Below are 16,987 nucleotides of genomic sequence, written 5' to 3' on the forward strand. Positions count from 1 at the left end.
AGAGGTGGCAAATGGAGTTTAATGCAGACAAGTGTGAGATGATGCACTTTGGCAGGAGTAACCGGAAGGCAAAGTACCGGGCTAATGGTAAGATTCTTAGTAGTGTAGATGAGCAGAGATATCTCGGTGTCCATGTACACAGATCCTTGAAAGTTGCCACCCAGGTTGACAGGGCTGTTAAGAAGGCATACAGTGTTTTTGCTTTTATTAACAGAAGGATCGAGTTCTGGAAACAAGAGGTTATGCTGCAGCTGTACAAAACTCTGGTGCGGCCGCACTTGGAGTATTGTGTACAGTTCTGGTCACCGCGTTATAAGAAGGATGTGGAATCTTTGGAAAGGGTGCAGAGGAGATTTACTAGGACGTTGCCTGGTATGGAGGGAAGGTCTTACAAGGAAAGGCTGAGGGACTTGAGGCTGTTCTTGTTAGAGAGAAGAAGGTTGAGAGGTGACTTAATTGAAACATATAAAATAATTAGAGGGTTAGATAGGGTGGATAGGGAGAGCCTTTTTCCTAGGATGGTGACGGCGAGCACGAGGGGGCATAGCTTTAAATTGAGGGGTGAAAGATATAGGACAGATGTCAGAGGTAGTTTCTTTACTCAGAGAGTAGTAAGGGAATGGAACGCTTTGCCTGCAACAGTAGTAGATTCGCCAACTTTAGGTACATTTAAGTTGTCATTGGACAAGCATATGGACGTTTATGGAATAGTGTAGGTTAGATGGGCTTGAGATCAGTGTGACAGATTGGCACAACATCGAGGGCTGAAGGGCCTGTACTGTGCTGTAATGTTCTATGTTCTATCACTTCCAGCTGGAAGTTCAAGGGCAGCAGATACATGGGAAACACCACCACTTGCTAGCTCCTCTCCAAGCCACTCGCCATCCTGACTTAGGAAATATATTGCCGTTCCTTCACTGTCGCCAGGTCAAAATCCTAGAATTCCCTCCCAAAGGGCATTGTGGGTCAACCCACAGCAAGTGGATTGTAGTAGTTCAAGAAAGCGGCTCACCACCACCTTCTCAAAGGGAATCAATGCTGACCCAGCCACACATGCTCATATCACAAGAATGGAATAAAAATGGCGGCTTCTAAAATGGACAACAAGGCAAATGGACACCAATAATTCTGTAAAACAAAAGCGTGAGAGCACTGAAATGCTCAGAGGGACACTTTTGTCTGCTACAGAATACAATAAATTTATTTTATCATTTGCTCCACTGTCAAACTCACAACCCAACTCACTCTTAGATTGTGGTTCCATACCATCAAAAAGCAGGACATTCAACCTCTCGATCTCGTCCTTGTGATCGTGAACAATCTGCAGTCTTACTCCACACAGCCATCTTTGTCAAATATTCTTAATACCGGAGATTAACAAAAATCAATACATTCCAGTTTTACGATTAATAGCTGATCCAGCACTAAATGCCATTTGTGGAAGAGAGTTCTGAACCTTCACAACATTGCATGAAGGAGTGTTCCCTAATTTCATTCCAGAAATGCCTGCCTCCCATTTTGTACACAGCCCTCCTATTGCTAAACCTCTCCATCCAAATGTGATATGTTCTCCCCACCTATCCCTATCTGTTAAAAAAATGAAAGAACTGTGGATGCTGTAAATCAGGAACAAAAACAGAAGTCGCTGGAAAAGATCAGCAGGTCTGGCAGCATCTGGAAAGAAAAGAAATCAGAGTTAACATCTCCTCAGAACAGTTTTGAGGAAGAGTCACGGGACTGAAAATGTTACCTCTGATTTTTTACTTCACAGATGCTGCTAGAGCTGCTGAGCTTTTCCAGCGACTTCTATTTTTATCCCTAGTTGTCCCCCTTCATATCCTGAAAGTTTCAATCAAACCATCCCTTAACTTTCTAAATTCCAAGGAATACAACTAGCATTTGTGTGGCACCCCTTGTAATTTAACCATCGCAGTCCCGGATCCATTCTAATAAACCGGCACTCCACTCCCACCAAAGCTTTTGAAGGCCCTGTGCCTACAATTTCTCGCAGAGCTCCTCTGTGTGGTGCGTCCAGCACTTTGTGAAAGTGTCCCACGGGTTCTGCTTCTTTTTCCGATCACAGAAGTCATAAACAGTAAATGTTACCTTGCACACGATTTCCAAGCCACAGGAATTCTCTTGGATGCCAGCAATCTTTTCAATACGACTCACAACCCCGAGTGGAACATCAAGGGTGAAAGGGGGGTCCTGGTTTATAAAAACAAACTGAGAGTGAGGGACGGAAATTAGACAGAAATGGGGTGGAATTCTTCCTTCTACAAAAATAAAGGCCTGGTTGCAGCCGCAGCGCGAGCAGGAGCTTGGAGCAGGAGCCTGTTGGGAAGCTGGTGAGTCACTGTTTTTGAATCTACAAAAAGCTTACCTCGAGAATAGGAAGAGATACGCTGAGCAGAAGCGGACACAGGACTGGTGAGTGAGTGAGGTAACATATTTGTGTGGTTGCGTTACCCGAAACACTACCCGGGTAGTGTTTCCCACCCATCTTCCTTCTCTAACCAAAAAAAAGGTTCTGTGTGCCTTATTGGTAAGGTAACAAGTTTATTTTTTAATTTTTTTTTAAACAGTCTTGGGAACTTAGAATAATGGGAACGGAGGTCAGGGCAGTTGAATGTTCCTCCTGCAGAATGTGGGAGGTTAAGGGTCACCACTAGTGTCCCTGCTGACTACATCTGCGGGAAGTGCACCCAACTCCAGCTCCTTGAAAATAGTGTTAAGGAACTGGAGCTGGAGCTGGATGAACTTCGGATCATTCAGGAGGCAGAGGGGGTTATTGAGAGGAGTTACAGGGAGGTAGTCACTCCTCAAGTACAGGAAAAAGGCAGATGGATTACGGTCAGGGGACGGAAAGGGAACCGGCAGGCAGTGCAGGGATCCCCTGTGGCCATTTTGGATACTGTTGGTGGGGGGGGGGGGATTTACCAGGGGAAAGCAGTGGGGCACAAATCTCTGGCACAGAGTCTGTCCCTGCTGCTCAGAACGGAAGGGGGAAGAGGAGCAGAGCAGTAGTCAGTGGGGACTCCATAGTTAGGGGGGCAGATAGGAGGTTCTGTGGGGACGAGAGAGACTCACGGTTGGTGTGTTGCCTCCCAGGTGCCAGGGTGCGTGACGTCTCTGATCGTGTTTTTGGGATCCTTAAGGGGGAGGGGCAGCAGCCCCAAGTCATGGTCCACATTGGCACCAACGACATAGGTAGGAAGAGAGACAGGGATTTAAGGCAGAAATTCAGGGAGCTAGGATGGAAGCTGAGAGCTAGGACGAACAGAGTTGTTGTCTCTGGTTTGTTGCCCGTGCCACGTGCTAGTGAGGCGAGGAATAGGGAGAGAGAGGAGTTGAACATGTGGCTACAGGGATGGTGCAGGAGGAAGGGTTTTGGATTCTTGGATAATTGGGGCTCTTTCTGGGGTAGGTGGGACCTCTACAAGCAAGATGATCTTCACCTGAACCAGAGGGGTATCGATATTCTGGGGGGGAAATTCGCTAAGGCTATTCGGGTGGGTTTAAACTAATTCAGCAGGGCGATGGGCACCAAAATTGTAGTTGAACTATAGAAAAGGTTGAGAGTAGGGAGGTCCGAAATCAAGTTTCAGGGACACAAGTTGGCACCAGCAAGCAAGAAGTTGGTTTGAAGTGTGTCTACTTCAACGCCAGGAGCGTCCGGAATAAGGTGGGTGAACTTGCAGCATGGGTTAGTACCTGGGACTTCGATGTTGTGGCCATTTCAGAGACATGGATAGAGCAGGGACAGGAATGGTTGTTGCAGGTTCCGGGATTTAGATGTTTCAGTAAGAACAGAGAAGGTAGTAAAAGTGGGGGAGGTGTGGCATTGTTGGTCAAGGGCAGTTTTACAGTTGCAGAAAGGATGTTTGGGGGCTCGTCAACTGAGGTAGTATGGGCGGAGGTTAGAAACAGGAAAGGAGAAGTTACCTTGTTAGGAGTTTTCTATAGGCCTCCGCATAGTTCCAGATATGTAGAGGAAAGGATAGCGAAGATGATTCTCGATAGGAGTGAGAGAGACAGGGTAGTTGTCATGGGAGACTTCAACTTTCTAAATATTGACTGTGAACACTATAGTTCGAGTACTATAGATGGGTCAGTTTTTGTCCAGTGTGTGCAGGAGGGCTTCCTGACACAGTATGTGTATCGGCCAACAAGGGGCGAAGCCACATTAGATTTGGTACTGGATAATGAGCCCGGCCAGGTGATAGATTTGGAAGTAGGTGAGCACTTTGGTGATGGCGATCACAATTCTGTTATGTTTACTTTATTGATGGAAAGGGATAGGTGTATACCACTGGGCAACAGTTATAGCTGGGGGAAAGGCAATTACGATGAGATTAGGCAAGATTTAGGGAGCATAGCATGGGGAAGGAAACTGCAGGGCATGGGCACATTAGAAATGTGGAGCTTATTCAAGGAAAAGCTCCTGTGTGTCCTAGATAAATATGTACCTGTAGAGCGCGGGAGCCGTGGTTTACGAAGGAGGTGGAAACTCTGGTCAAGAAGAAGAAGGCGGCTTTTATGTTAGGATGAGATGTGAAGGCTCAGTTAGGGCGCTTGAGGGCTATGAGGTAGCCAGGAAAGACCTAAAGAGAGAGCTCAGAAGAGCCAGGAGGAGACATGAGAAGTTGTTAGGGTAAACCCCAAGGCTTTCTATAGGTATTTAAGGAATAAAAGAATGACAGAAGTAAGATTAGGTCCAATCAAGGATAGTAGTGGGAAGTTGTGTGTGGAGTCAGAGGAGATAGGGGAAGCACTAAATGAATATTTTTCGACAGTATTCACTCCAGAAAACAACAATGCTGTCGAGGAGAATACTGAGATACAGGCTACTAGACTAGGAGGAATTGAGGTTCACAAGGAAGAGTTATTAGAAATCCTATTCAGGGTGAAGATAGATAAGTCCTCTGGGCCAGATGGGATTTATCCTCGGATCCTCTGGGAAGCCAGGGAGGAGATTGCCGAGCCTTTGGCATTGATCTTTAACTCGTCATTGTCTACAGGAGTAGTGCCAGACGACTGGAGGATAGCAAACGTGGTTCCCCTGTTCAAGAAGGGGAGTAGAGACAACCCTGGTAATTACAGACCAGTGAGCCTTACTTCAGTTGTTGGTAAAGTGTTGGAAAAGGTTATAAGGGATAGGATTTATAATCATCTAGAAAAGAATAAATTGATTAGGGATAGTCAGCACGGTTTTGTGAAGGGTAGGTCATGCCCCACAAACCTTATTGAGATCTTTGAGAAGGTGACCAAACAGGTAGATGAGAGTAAACCGGTTATGTGGTGTATATGGATTTCAGCAAGGCGTTTGATAAGGTTCCCCACAATGGGCTATTGTACAAAATACGGAGATATGGGATTGTGGGAGATATAGCAGTTTGGATCAGAAATTGGCTTGCTGAAAGAAGACAGAGGGTGGTAGTTGATGGGAAATGTTCATCCTGGAGACCAGTTACTAGTGTTGTACCGCAAGGGTCAGTGTTGGGTCCACTGCTGTTTGTCATTTTTATAAATGACTTGGATGAGGGCGTAGAAGGATGGGTTTGTAAATTTGCAGACGACACTAAGGTCGGTGGAGTTGTGGATAGTGACGAAGGATGTTGTAGGTTGCAGAGAGGCATAGATAAGCTGCAGAGCTGGGCTGAGAGGTGGCAAATGGAGTTTAATGCAGACAAGTATGAGGTGATGCACTTTGGCAGGAGTAACCGGAAGGCAAAATACAGGGCTAATGGTAAGATTCTTAGTAGTGTAGATGAGCAGAGATATCTCGGTGTCCATGTACACAGATCCTTGAAAGTTGCCACCCAGGTTGACAGGGCTGTTAAGAAGGCATACAGTGTTTTAGCTTTTATTAATAGAGGGATCGAGTTCCGGAAACAAGCGGTTATGGTGAAGCTGTACAAAACTCTGGTGCGGCCGCACTTGGAGTATTGCGTACAGTTCTGGTCACCGCATTAAAGGAAGGATGTGGAAGCTTTGGAAAGGATGCAGAGGAGATTTACTAGGATGTTGCCTGGTATGGAGGGAAGGTCTTGCGAGGAAAGGCTGAGGGACTTGAGGCTGTTCTTGTTAGAGAGAAAAAAGTTGAGAGGTGACTTAATTGAAGCATATAAAATAATCAGAGGGTTAGATAGGGTGGATAGGGATAGCCTTTTTCCTGGGATGGTGACGGCGAGCACGAGGGGGCATAGCTTTAAATTGAGAGGTGAAAGATATAGGACAGATGTCAGAGGTAGTTTCTTTACTCAGAGAGTAGTAAGGGAATGGAACGCTTTGCCTGCAACAGTAGTAGATTCGCCAACTTTAGGTACATTTAAGTTGTCATTGGACAAGCATATGGACGTACATGGAATAGTGTAGGTTAGATGGGCTTGAGATCGGTATGACAGGTCGGCACAACATCGAGGGCCGAAGGGCCTGTACTGTGCTGTAATGTTCTATGTTCTATAAATCCGAAATAAAAACTCAAAGTGCGGGAGAAACCCAATAGCTGTGAGGAGAGAAAACTGGGTTAGCTCTGCGAGTCCAGCAACTATTCACTGGGACACCGTTTGGTCCCAAAGAAGAGTCAAATCAGACTCTGTAGAAGTTGAGGCAGTAGGAACAGCAGATGCTGGAAAATCTGAGGTAACACAGTGTGAAGCTGGATGAACACAGCAGGCCAAGCAGCTTCAGAGGAGCAGGAATACTGACGTTTCGAGTCGAGACCCTTCTTCAGACAACTTTTTCATCCAGCTTCACACCGTGTTATCTTTAGAAGTTAACTTTGTTTTCGTCTCTCCACAGATGCTGCCGGGCCTGCTGAGTTTCCTCCAGTACTTTGAGTTTTCATTTTGAATTTTCTTTTTGCAGTGGCTTATTTAATCTCTTCACAACACAGGTACTTAGCAGCAGGAGTGGTCCATTTGGCTCTTTGAGCCTGCTCTGCCATGTCATGGCAACACCACTGATCTGACTGGATGAGACAACACTTCCCCAGTTGTCCCACATAACCCTTGACTCCCACCATCCCACTTTCCTCAACCGTGGAGAACTCTTTACTCCTTAAATCAATATTCTCAAAAACAGACCACCGTTCACAATTTCTTTGCCTTTGGTGGAAGTTTATGGTGGCCAATTTGGCCGCTGCTTTCCATTTATTGAAACCACAACAACTTGCATTCATAAAGCACCTTTCACATCCTTAAAATGTGCTTCATGAAGCATAAAGTCAAAATTTAACTCCGAACCACAAGACGTGAGGTCAACCAGCCAACTCAGGTAGGTTTGAAGGAACATCTCAAGTTAGGAAAAGATGAAACAATGTAAAGAGCAAATTTCAGGGTTCAAGATCCAAGCAACAGTTATGTATAGCTTTCCACCCTTCAGGTGGAGAAATGTAGAGAGCTGGCACTTACCAGAGTATAGGAAGTCAACTACATTTGATTTTATTTTAAATAGACCATTAACCTGTTGGAAATGCCACTAGAAGCTGCTACTGCCTCACACTAAGGGACATCTTTTGGAGAAGGATTTGTTCAGTTTCTCTTCAATCTTTGCACCAAATGGAATGTAAAGCCACTCCCAATATGGAGGGGTCTGTCATAAACAATCAGTGCAAACTCCCAGCATGTTCACAACACATTTTTTATAACCAAAGTGACAGGAAGACAGCCCTGGTGTAGTAAAGTCTGAGGAGCACACACTATCAGTGCTTTTGAACTTACCCGCTCCACACTTTTAAAGTACAGTTTGTATTCAGTGACAGTGAGTGTTCCACTGATGGCCCCAATGAAAGGACAGATGTACGTGACGTCTTTGGCTGTGAAAGCAAATGTAGAGATTATATTTTTTTAACTCCATCCATGTACTTTATTTCACCTGAGCCTTTTGGCTTAAGCAGCAATCCAAACTGCTGTACTCTTCAATTCAATGCCTGCATGGAGGCCCTGCTATCAAACAGGATCTACTCATAAAATGCCCCTAGCATTGCAGACAGACACACAGACAGACACACAGACAGACACACAGACAGACACAGACACACCTCTGCCTTCACACGGAGACACAAGGAAGTGAAGGGATTTTGAGGAGAGAAAACCGGAGTCAATTCACAGAAAGGGTTGAACTGGGTTTCTGGAGATTAGAAGAGAGGGGGAGAAAAGTCTCACAGTTTGGGATCAGGGAAAGGCCAGAAGCATGGTGGAGCAGCAGGAAACAGGGATGAATCTTGTTGAAGCACTGGGGGGATGGGGGGTGGGGCACTCTCCCCAGCTCGAGAGTCAGTGAGTGAACTGTCCACTTCTTTTCAGGCAGTCCCACCAAACCAAAAGCCAATCAGGAGGTGGTGAGGTTGTGCAGCAGGCCTTCATCTGGAAGGCGTGGGGCCAGAGCTCCTACCCTCTGGATGGCTGCTGGCCAATCAGAGGAGCTGGCTCTTGTGCTCAGCAGTGCCACAGAGAACCGGTGGCTGCTGCTGGAAGAACACCCACTGGAGGAGCGTAGGCCATGGTGGTTAAGCAATGTAGCGGGGCAGGGGATTATGCGGGATGGGGTTTGTGGGGTGAAGGGGACAGGGGATCAGTGGCAAGGGTGTGGTACAGGTGGTGAACCCCCTTCCCAAAGCCCAGACACTCAGACACAGCGCATTTTTGATCGAGGGATTCCATGGACCCTCTCGGTCCTCTCACACACCCCTTAACTGTGCCACACGGTGCCAGCCATCACCATGTTGCATATTAACAGATTGGCCTGCAGTGGTTAAGTGGGTATTAACTGGCTACACCACGGCCTCGCCTGGCAGTGGGACAGGAATTCAGCTGTGGGCCTCACTGGTCAGGCTTAATTCTGGAGGAGGGTTCAAGTATTGTACCATCCTGCCTGATTCAGTCGACTTACAGCCACCAGAGGAGCAGACAATTCCACTAGGAGGGTCAGGTATAGCCAACAAAAAGAAACTATTATTATACAGACGCTGAAATAGAGACAGCAATCGTTCAATCAGCTGCAGTTTCAAATAGGTTAACAATGAATTAGGAACACAGATTGTGACCAGTCCGCTAGCTCCAATTCTTGTTTGCTTTGCTTTGAATCTTTTAATAGCCAACTGCAGAGAGAGGCAGGTGAGGATAAAGATCTTGAAGCTGATTGTTGGGGAGCAGGATCCACTGGAAGAAATAAAGATGTGTGACAGAGACTTCAGACAATTAGTGTGATGGGACAATACTTCATGGGAAAGGGCTTAGTGACACGAGTTCTGAATTATCACAAGTTTGTAAAGCTGAAATAATTCACTGCTGTGCACTCAAGAGCTCCATTTGTACGAGCCCTGCCGAGTACAGAAATGAGTTACATTGACCTAGAAATCCTGGGTTTGTTCTCCAGTCTGTACAGAGTTCATGTCACTCCACCTGCACAAAAATAGGCCTCCTCCATCCCTCTGGTTCCAGGAGGCAGAGACACAGGGTGCCAGGGAGTCCCTGCTCTCATTTTCCACTCAGTTGCTGCTGGGTAATGCACACACAGAGCACAAACTGGGCACAAAACTTCACAGTTTAACAGCCTGTCGATTCACACTTCCCCAGTTCACACAACAGTGAGTGGATGTTTAAGTAAGTGCTTGAGAAGACAGGGATGGGGGCTATCGAAGTATAAACTAACATCCAGACACCGATCATTCAAGATGAAGGTTTGATTACACAGTACATTTAATCATTAATAATAAAAGATTCCAGTTACTGTTGGGCTCATCAAAAAATGATGTTTTACAAAAGTATAGTAAAAAAAACTTGGGTCAATTATTGTAGGAACTTGGCTTTGATTGAGACTTTATGTAAGGCACCAATCTCAAGGCACGGCAGAGGTAATTTTGCACAAATTTAAAACACTGGGCTCTCAGCCAACTTGCCTGTCAGAATTTAGGGTCCCTGAAAATGGAGGCCAAGATGACTTTTCAGTCTTTTTTCAAAGGAATGTTATTATGCATTTTAGTCATTTTAAGCTTTTTTTTAAAAACCAAGCTAAAACTTGAATGATGACTTAGAAATGTAAAATACAGAAACTTACCAATTGCTTTGATAGCTTCCCCTGGAAAAAGCGGTGCCTCCTCCATTTGAGCCAGTTTATTTCCATCCCTTAGCACCTGACAATTAACCAAACCCAGTTAAAGGCACAGCCCACCCATTAATCTCACCTTCTTTGCATATATTCTGTCACCTCTCTCTCTCTGTCTCTTCATGAAAGCATCTCCAGTGTTACCTAAATCTGTCACAGTTTCTTCCCAGGCACCCACCTGACAATTCCAAAGCTATTCACAAAATTCAAATTAAAATCACCCCTTCCTTTCGTAGCTCAGATTAATCTGAAACAGTAAATCCACTACAAAATAAATAGGGAATTAAAGCAAACGGCTCATGGCAGATTACTAGGAAACAATGGAATGCATGTTTTCCTTTGTCACAGTTTTCAGGCAGTTTAGAATTAACACCCATATTTTTGGCTTTATTCTGGGATGTATTCCCACACCCACACCTCTCTGAGCTAAAGTTCACATTCCCGTGATTTATTTAACAAGTTCACTGCTGCAGTTTTAGTGTGCAACTCTTTCAGTTTGCTACCTTAGCAACAGACTATTCTCTTGTTCCTGATAGGGTGACCAGACTTTCAAAACTCAAAACTGGGATACAGTGAGAAGCCATGGAAGGAGGTCTGGCACATTGACAAGCCAATGTTCACGAGGAGGGGCAGCTGAAGGTGGGGGAGGGGGGGTGTGTCTGGAGATGACACCCCTGGGACTATGTCCCAGAGTAGACAACCCTGCTGTAGAGATCATTTCAAAGATGTCTTCGGAGGTGGGGCTATCAGCATCAACAAGAGCAACCAATCAGCTCTGATGAAGAGTCATCTACTCTCAAAATATTGGCTTGCTCTGTCTTCACGGTCGCTGCCTGACCTGTTGTAATTTGCAGTGATAATGGGAACTGCAGATGCTGGAGAATCCAAGATAACAAAGTGTGGAGCTGGATGAACACAGCAGGCCAAGCAGCATCTCAGGAGCACAAAAGCTGACGTTTCGGGCCTAGAAGGGTCTAGGCCCAAAACGTCAGCTTTTGTGCTCCCGAGATGCTGCTTGGCCTACTGTGTTCATCCAGCTTCACACTCTGTTGTAATTTTCACCATTTTTGGCTTTCAGTATCGATACCAGCATCTGTAGTAATTTGCTTCTAGATGGCAAACAGCTCTCTGGTAGACGAGGGGACTAACGCTAGGAGGGATACAGGTCAGCTGCATACAATGAAATATTATTTGACAAGTAGAAAGACAAAATTTCACAGAAATGTCCTCCTTCAACAAAATAAAGGTGGAAACTGGGGCATCTGAACTACTGCTAGGAAGCTGTCAGGACTCGAAGTACATTTGTTGAAGATCAGGGACTGTGCTGGATAGAGGAGGCTGTCTGGTCACCCTCGTTTCTGATCATTAACCTTATTCTGTTGATGGATGATTGCAGTCCGTTCTGCGGATACAGCACAGTATAATAAAACATCTTGAATGAACATAGCGCCTGCAGTAATTTTAGCATAACTGGATTAACATTAAACATGCTTTTGCATGGTGCAAATACAGATGAACAGCCAATCCCTCACAAGCACAGCATGAGCCTTTTCATTCTGGCCTTAGTGGTGTAGAATTCCATTACAGAGCAGCTCAATTACTCCATTAGACCAAACTAAGGAATTAACCTCACTGAAGCATTTTATTGCAATATATGCACATTCCATTTCACAAACATACATATTTATATAATGCATTGTTAGAAAGCACTGCACAGTGGATGATTTGTTTTAGTAACACTGTGGAACACTGCTAATCTGAATCCTGCACAGTTCAGCAATCTGAACTGGCAGTTTGCTTTGGAAACAGCTTCAGGATTGGATACGGGCTCCAGTATGTTTTTTTTAAATTGAACACCAACCCCACCCAATCAAAAAAGAATGATTGTCTTTACTGTTGATTTTATAGTGACTGTCAAGCTGACAGGCACAGATCACTAAGTACAATAGGTGGCAAAAACTTGTGCAGTACAAATTCAGATTAGCACTGTCCTGCTGAATCATGCAACACAGAACGGGTACTTTTGATCCGAGATGAGAGAGAGCAGTCTGCTCACATTGATTTTTGTTTTGCTTTTGAAAACCAAAATACCTGCATGCAATTCATTCATTGGTAGGTGCTGGTTAGCTGAAGTCAGCTACAGGTTTAAAGGGAGTGGTGGGGAAGAAAAAAAAATCATATATTTTCAATAAAGAGAAAGATCACTTGCCAAGGATTGTACACCCAGTTCAGGGTCAGCATCAGAATGGGAGGACTCATTGCAGCCATCCTGATTGTCCTGCAGATCAACGTCAGCAGTTGGGGGGAGAAGCAGGGGAGCATGCACAAGGTGAGAGGTAACATATTTTACAGTTTACTGTCGTGCAAACACTACAGCACAAGGAAGAGCTAGTACACACTGGGGAGCAATTTTACAGATTTTTTTTCAAAAAATGGAAGGAAAAAGTACATTTTACACAGTTAAACAAAAACAAGCATTTCAATTCAATGCAACAAAAAAAGTTTTGATAGCTCACATCTATCGACTAAAATCAATAATGCTAATGGGAAACAGCATGAAAAGTAGAAATGGAATGAACCGGGTCTGTGTCTTTGTGCTTTGGAACTGGTGTCATGTGCCTACAGGCTTGGTTTGAATACTGGGACTCAGGGTTTCTCTTTAGCTGTTTCACGACTGCCCATGAGATGTGTCAGGATTCAGCATGAGGGAGTCAACATGGTCCACGAGATCCAGATCCAGTACCGGAGTTTGCTGATTTCCAAACAGTGGACGAGGGCTGGAAAAGTGACACCAGAGGGCTGGTCAAGTTGTTCTAAAACCTGGACACAGCATCCAGAGTCAGGATTCGGTCCTTTCTTGTAAAGAACTTAAGGATGAGAAATGATACTGGAGAACTCCCCTTTTTGGGCATTAGGGGGCTACAACCACACTGACAATTCAAAATACTACTCACAGGCTGCATTAAATCTGAACTACAGTCAGACAGTAACATTAAAAAAAACTTTGTGGGCTGCACGGTGGCTCAGAGGTTAGCACTGCAGCCTCACAGCACCAGGGACCCAGGTTCGAGCCCAGCCTCGGGCGACTGTCTGTGTGGAGTTTGCACACTCTCCCCATGTCTGTGTGGGTTTCCTCCGGGTGCTCCAGTTTCCTCCCGCAGTCCAAAGATGTGTAGGCTAGGTGGATTGGCCATGCCAAATTGCCCATAGTGTTCAGAGGTGTGTGGCTTATAGGGGGATGGGTCTGGGTGGGATGCTTCAAGGGGCGGTGTGGACTTATTGGGCCGAAAGGCCTGTTTCCACACTGTAGGGAATCTAATAAATAAAATAAAACATTCTGGTTTTAAACTAAACGTCACAGTGGCATTTCTATGTTCTCAAGGTCCTCATTACAGAATAGCCAAACATTTTACAATGCAGGCCATTCGGCCCATCTTAATTGCAGCAGCTCTCCAAACCAGCATCATTACCTACTGCCAATCTCCGGTCTTTTCCTCATGCCCTTGCACACTATTTCAATCCAAAATCACCATCCAATGTCCCTGTCCAATGCCTCAGTTGAACCTGCCCCCACCACACTTGCAAGTAGTGATTTCCAAATGCTGGCTACTCATTGAGTGAAAAAGATTTTCCTCGCTTCACCCTTGTTTCATTTGTACATCACTTTAAATCTATGCCCCCATTTTTCTGAAGAAGGGTCCCGACCCAAAATGTCAGCTTTCCTGCTCCTCTGATGCTGCCTGGCCTGTTGTGTTCCTCCAGCTCCACACTGTGTCATCTCAGACTCCAGCATCTTACTGCCTCCTGTTCATGATCCTTTTATAATTTGGAATAATTTATAGAGCGATACCACACAGAAACAAAACCTTAGGTCCAACTCATCAATGCCTATCTTTCCTAAACTAAACTAGTGTCAATTGTCTATATTTGGCCCCCATCCCTGTAAACCTTTCCTATTCATGTACCCAACCAGATGGCTTTTAAATGTTGTAACTATACCTGCATCTACTACTTCCTCTGGCAGTTCCTTCCACACACAAACTGCCTTCTGTATGAATTCTCCCATCTACTCTATTGAGCCCACTTAATTTTGAGAACCTCCCTCAGATCTTCTCTCAGCCTTCTTTTCTCCAAGGACAACAGTCCTAACTCCTTCAATCTATCCTTATACACATGAGCAAAGATGAAAATAATAAAATGGGAATTTCAGCATTCGCTTACTTAATAAAGCCTTTAGTGCTTGAACATGAGATAGTAGGAACTGCCGATGCTGGAGAATCCGAGATAATAAGGTGTACAGCTGGATGAACACAGCAGGCCCAGCAGCATCATAGGAGCTTCAGAAGGGTCTTGGCCCGAAATGTCAACTCTCCTGCTCCTGTGATGCTGCTTGGCCTGCTGCGTTCATCCAGCTCTACACCTTGTTATCTCTAGTGCTTGAACATACCCAGATTGTGTGATGTCTCATGTTTAAAGTTGATAGTTGATTACTGGACACCAGGACCACAGTTAACTCAGAGTGGGGAATGTCGTTCAGCTTCCTTTGGGCTCAATGTTCAGGACCCTCCCACACCAGATGTGCACATTGACATCTCTGAACAGGTTGATTAGAAAATATCTACAAACACCTAAACCCAAGCACATCAAGAATGAATCTCCTCCATGCCCGTTATTCAATCTGTCTGCCCTCCATGATGGGTTTGATCAGCTCTTATCCTTAGGGCACTAACCTGAAGTATATAGTATCCCAGCTTGGCAGGTCCAGCACAGAACCTTCAGAAGCAACAAATGCAATCTCTTTTAGGGAAGAACCAGCTGAAAACTATCAAAAGCACAGCCCTCATCATTGACTTCCTGATCCTAATCAGCCAAATTCACCACGTCAACTGGGAACTGTATTCCAAAACTACCACCTTTCTAAAGGTCTGTAGACTGAAATTCTGTGAAAACACATGTCTTTGTACCCATTTCTGACCCACAAAAAGGGCCCTTTTGAATAGAGAGAAAACAAATTAAAGCAAAATACTTTCACCTTCCACCCAGACCACAGTCCTCGAGAAAACCCCACTTTTATCATGATAAATGCAAAGCTACTATTTTAAGAAATAATTCAGCAGAATATTTTGTTAAAACATCTTCAATGCACTGTTGTGGGTTGAGATGCTGAATTTCACTTGAGTGAAATTTACCTGCTTTGAAATAAATAGCTGAAGTTACAATACTGCTTATAATTACCACCAGCCTATTTTTTACTAAACAGGAGGGTCCTATCGAACCGCTGATTGCAACAACAGCCAATTTACAATGCTTCAATGTCCAAATCTTTCAATAATTCTACACCCATGTTGAGTGCAGAAGGGAAGGGGTGGCTATTATACAATGTGGTTTTTACAAATGGTAACCAATTTAGGCAAAATGCTATTTTATTTTGACAATAAAGAATTATTTAGGTGTGCATCAAGATAGAGAATATCACAATGATTGGCATTACTATGTGACATCCAGGGTGTTTGTGGCACAGTAATCACATCCCTACTCTGAGCCAGAAGGTCCACATTCAAGTCACCCTGCTCCTGAGCTGTGTAATAACACCACTGAATGGGTTGGTTAGAGGAAAAAAATCTGTAAAAATACATGTGGAGGGATGATTTAACAGAGAGTTGCCTGCTGTTGATAGAGACTTTGAAACAGGCCACCAAGGGGAAGAATACCTTCCTGCCTAATGTTGCACGTAAACATCTCTTCCACAGACATCGCAAATGTGTACACAATGTGCTGGTTCTTTTAGAAATATATTGGCATGACCTGTGAGAGATAATCCTACAGTATAAGAAGCAGTTAGTGCATAATATTCACTGGTAATATTCATTTGAGGAAGTTGCCTCAATTGTTGTTATTCCTGCTCCAAGGTACAATGTTTTAAATGAGTTATTCAGGAGGATCCCAGGGCTTCAGGAGATGCTATCCATTTGAAAACAATCACCAGAACTGACTCTCCTGAGGAGATATACAAGGACAGAATGATTCTAATACAGAAGTTATTTATTTGGCCTGTCAAGTCTGTGCTAACACTCAGCAAGAACAATCCAGTAAGTCCCACAGACCCACGCTGAATGTTTAACCCCTTCAAGTACTGATCTGAATTCCCTTTTGCACGTCTCAGCTGAAGCTCCCTCCACCATCCTTTTGAACATCACAAACTAAATCCTCCAGATATACGGTATTAAATTGCTTCACTTCATCTCAGATTCGATTCTTTCAACTGGTCAATATCTTATAGTGGTGTCTTCAGATTCTCAATTTTTCTGTGAACGGGAACGAATTCTCCCTATCCACTCTGTCTAGATGCTTCAAGATTTAGAACAACCTCTGTTAAATTTCCTCTCAATCTCCTCTTCTTCAAAGGAATAACTCCAACTTCTGACCTATCTATTTAACTGAAACCATGCCAATAAACCTCTTCTGCACCACTCTAAGACAGTGACACTCTTCCTGAAGACCGGTGACCTGAGCTGTATATTCCAATTCAAACTGAACTAACAATTTACAAATGTGCACCATAACATTTTCACTAAGCTAATAAAGTGTGAAGCTGGAGGAACACAGCAGGGCCAGCAGCATCTCAGGAGCACAAAAGCTGACTTTTCGGGCCTAGACCCTTCATCAGAGAGGGGGATGGGGTGAGGGTTCTGGAATAAATAGGGAGAGAGTGGGAGGCGGACCGAAGATGGAGAGAAAAGAAGATAGGTGGAGAGGAGAGTATAGGTGGGGAGGTAGTGGGGGGATAGGGCTGTCCAGGGAAGACAGACAGGTCAAGGAGGTGGGATGAGGTTAGTAGGTAGGAGATGGAGGTGCGGCTTGGGGTGGGAGAAAGGGA

The 16,987-nt window shown here is 44.6% G+C and overlaps 1 protein-coding gene across 10 annotated transcripts in view; it reads right to left on the bottom strand.

The window, feature by feature from the left end:
• The window catches only part of mtmr1b (myotubularin related protein 1b), a 96,477-nt gene that overhangs the window by 54,589 nt on the left and 24,901 nt on the right, over positions 1-16,987 (bottom strand). For 7 of the 10 annotated variants that reach the window (XM_059651339.1, XM_059651338.1, XM_059651345.1 and 4 more), the window contains 4 exons: positions 12,320-12,388; positions 10,063-10,138; positions 7,725-7,819; positions 2,107-2,208 (listed from right to left, as the gene is read on the bottom strand). In XM_059651339.1, coding sequence (XP_059507322.1) covers positions 2,107-2,208; positions 7,725-7,819; positions 10,063-10,138; positions 12,320-12,388 — 342 coding nt within the window. Of the gene's footprint in view, positions 1-2,106; positions 2,209-7,724; positions 7,820-10,062; positions 10,139-12,201; positions 12,248-12,319; positions 12,389-16,987 lie in introns of all 10 variants that reach the window. The other 3 variants (XM_059651343.1, XM_059651342.1, XM_059651344.1) reach the window with 2 other exon arrangements.

The sequence above is a fragment of the Stegostoma tigrinum genome, chromosome 15 (genome assembly GCF_030684315.1).
Source record: "Stegostoma tigrinum isolate sSteTig4 chromosome 15, sSteTig4.hap1, whole genome shotgun sequence".
In the NCBI taxonomy this organism is placed as follows: Eukaryota; Metazoa; Chordata; class Chondrichthyes; order Orectolobiformes; family Stegostomatidae; genus Stegostoma; species Stegostoma tigrinum.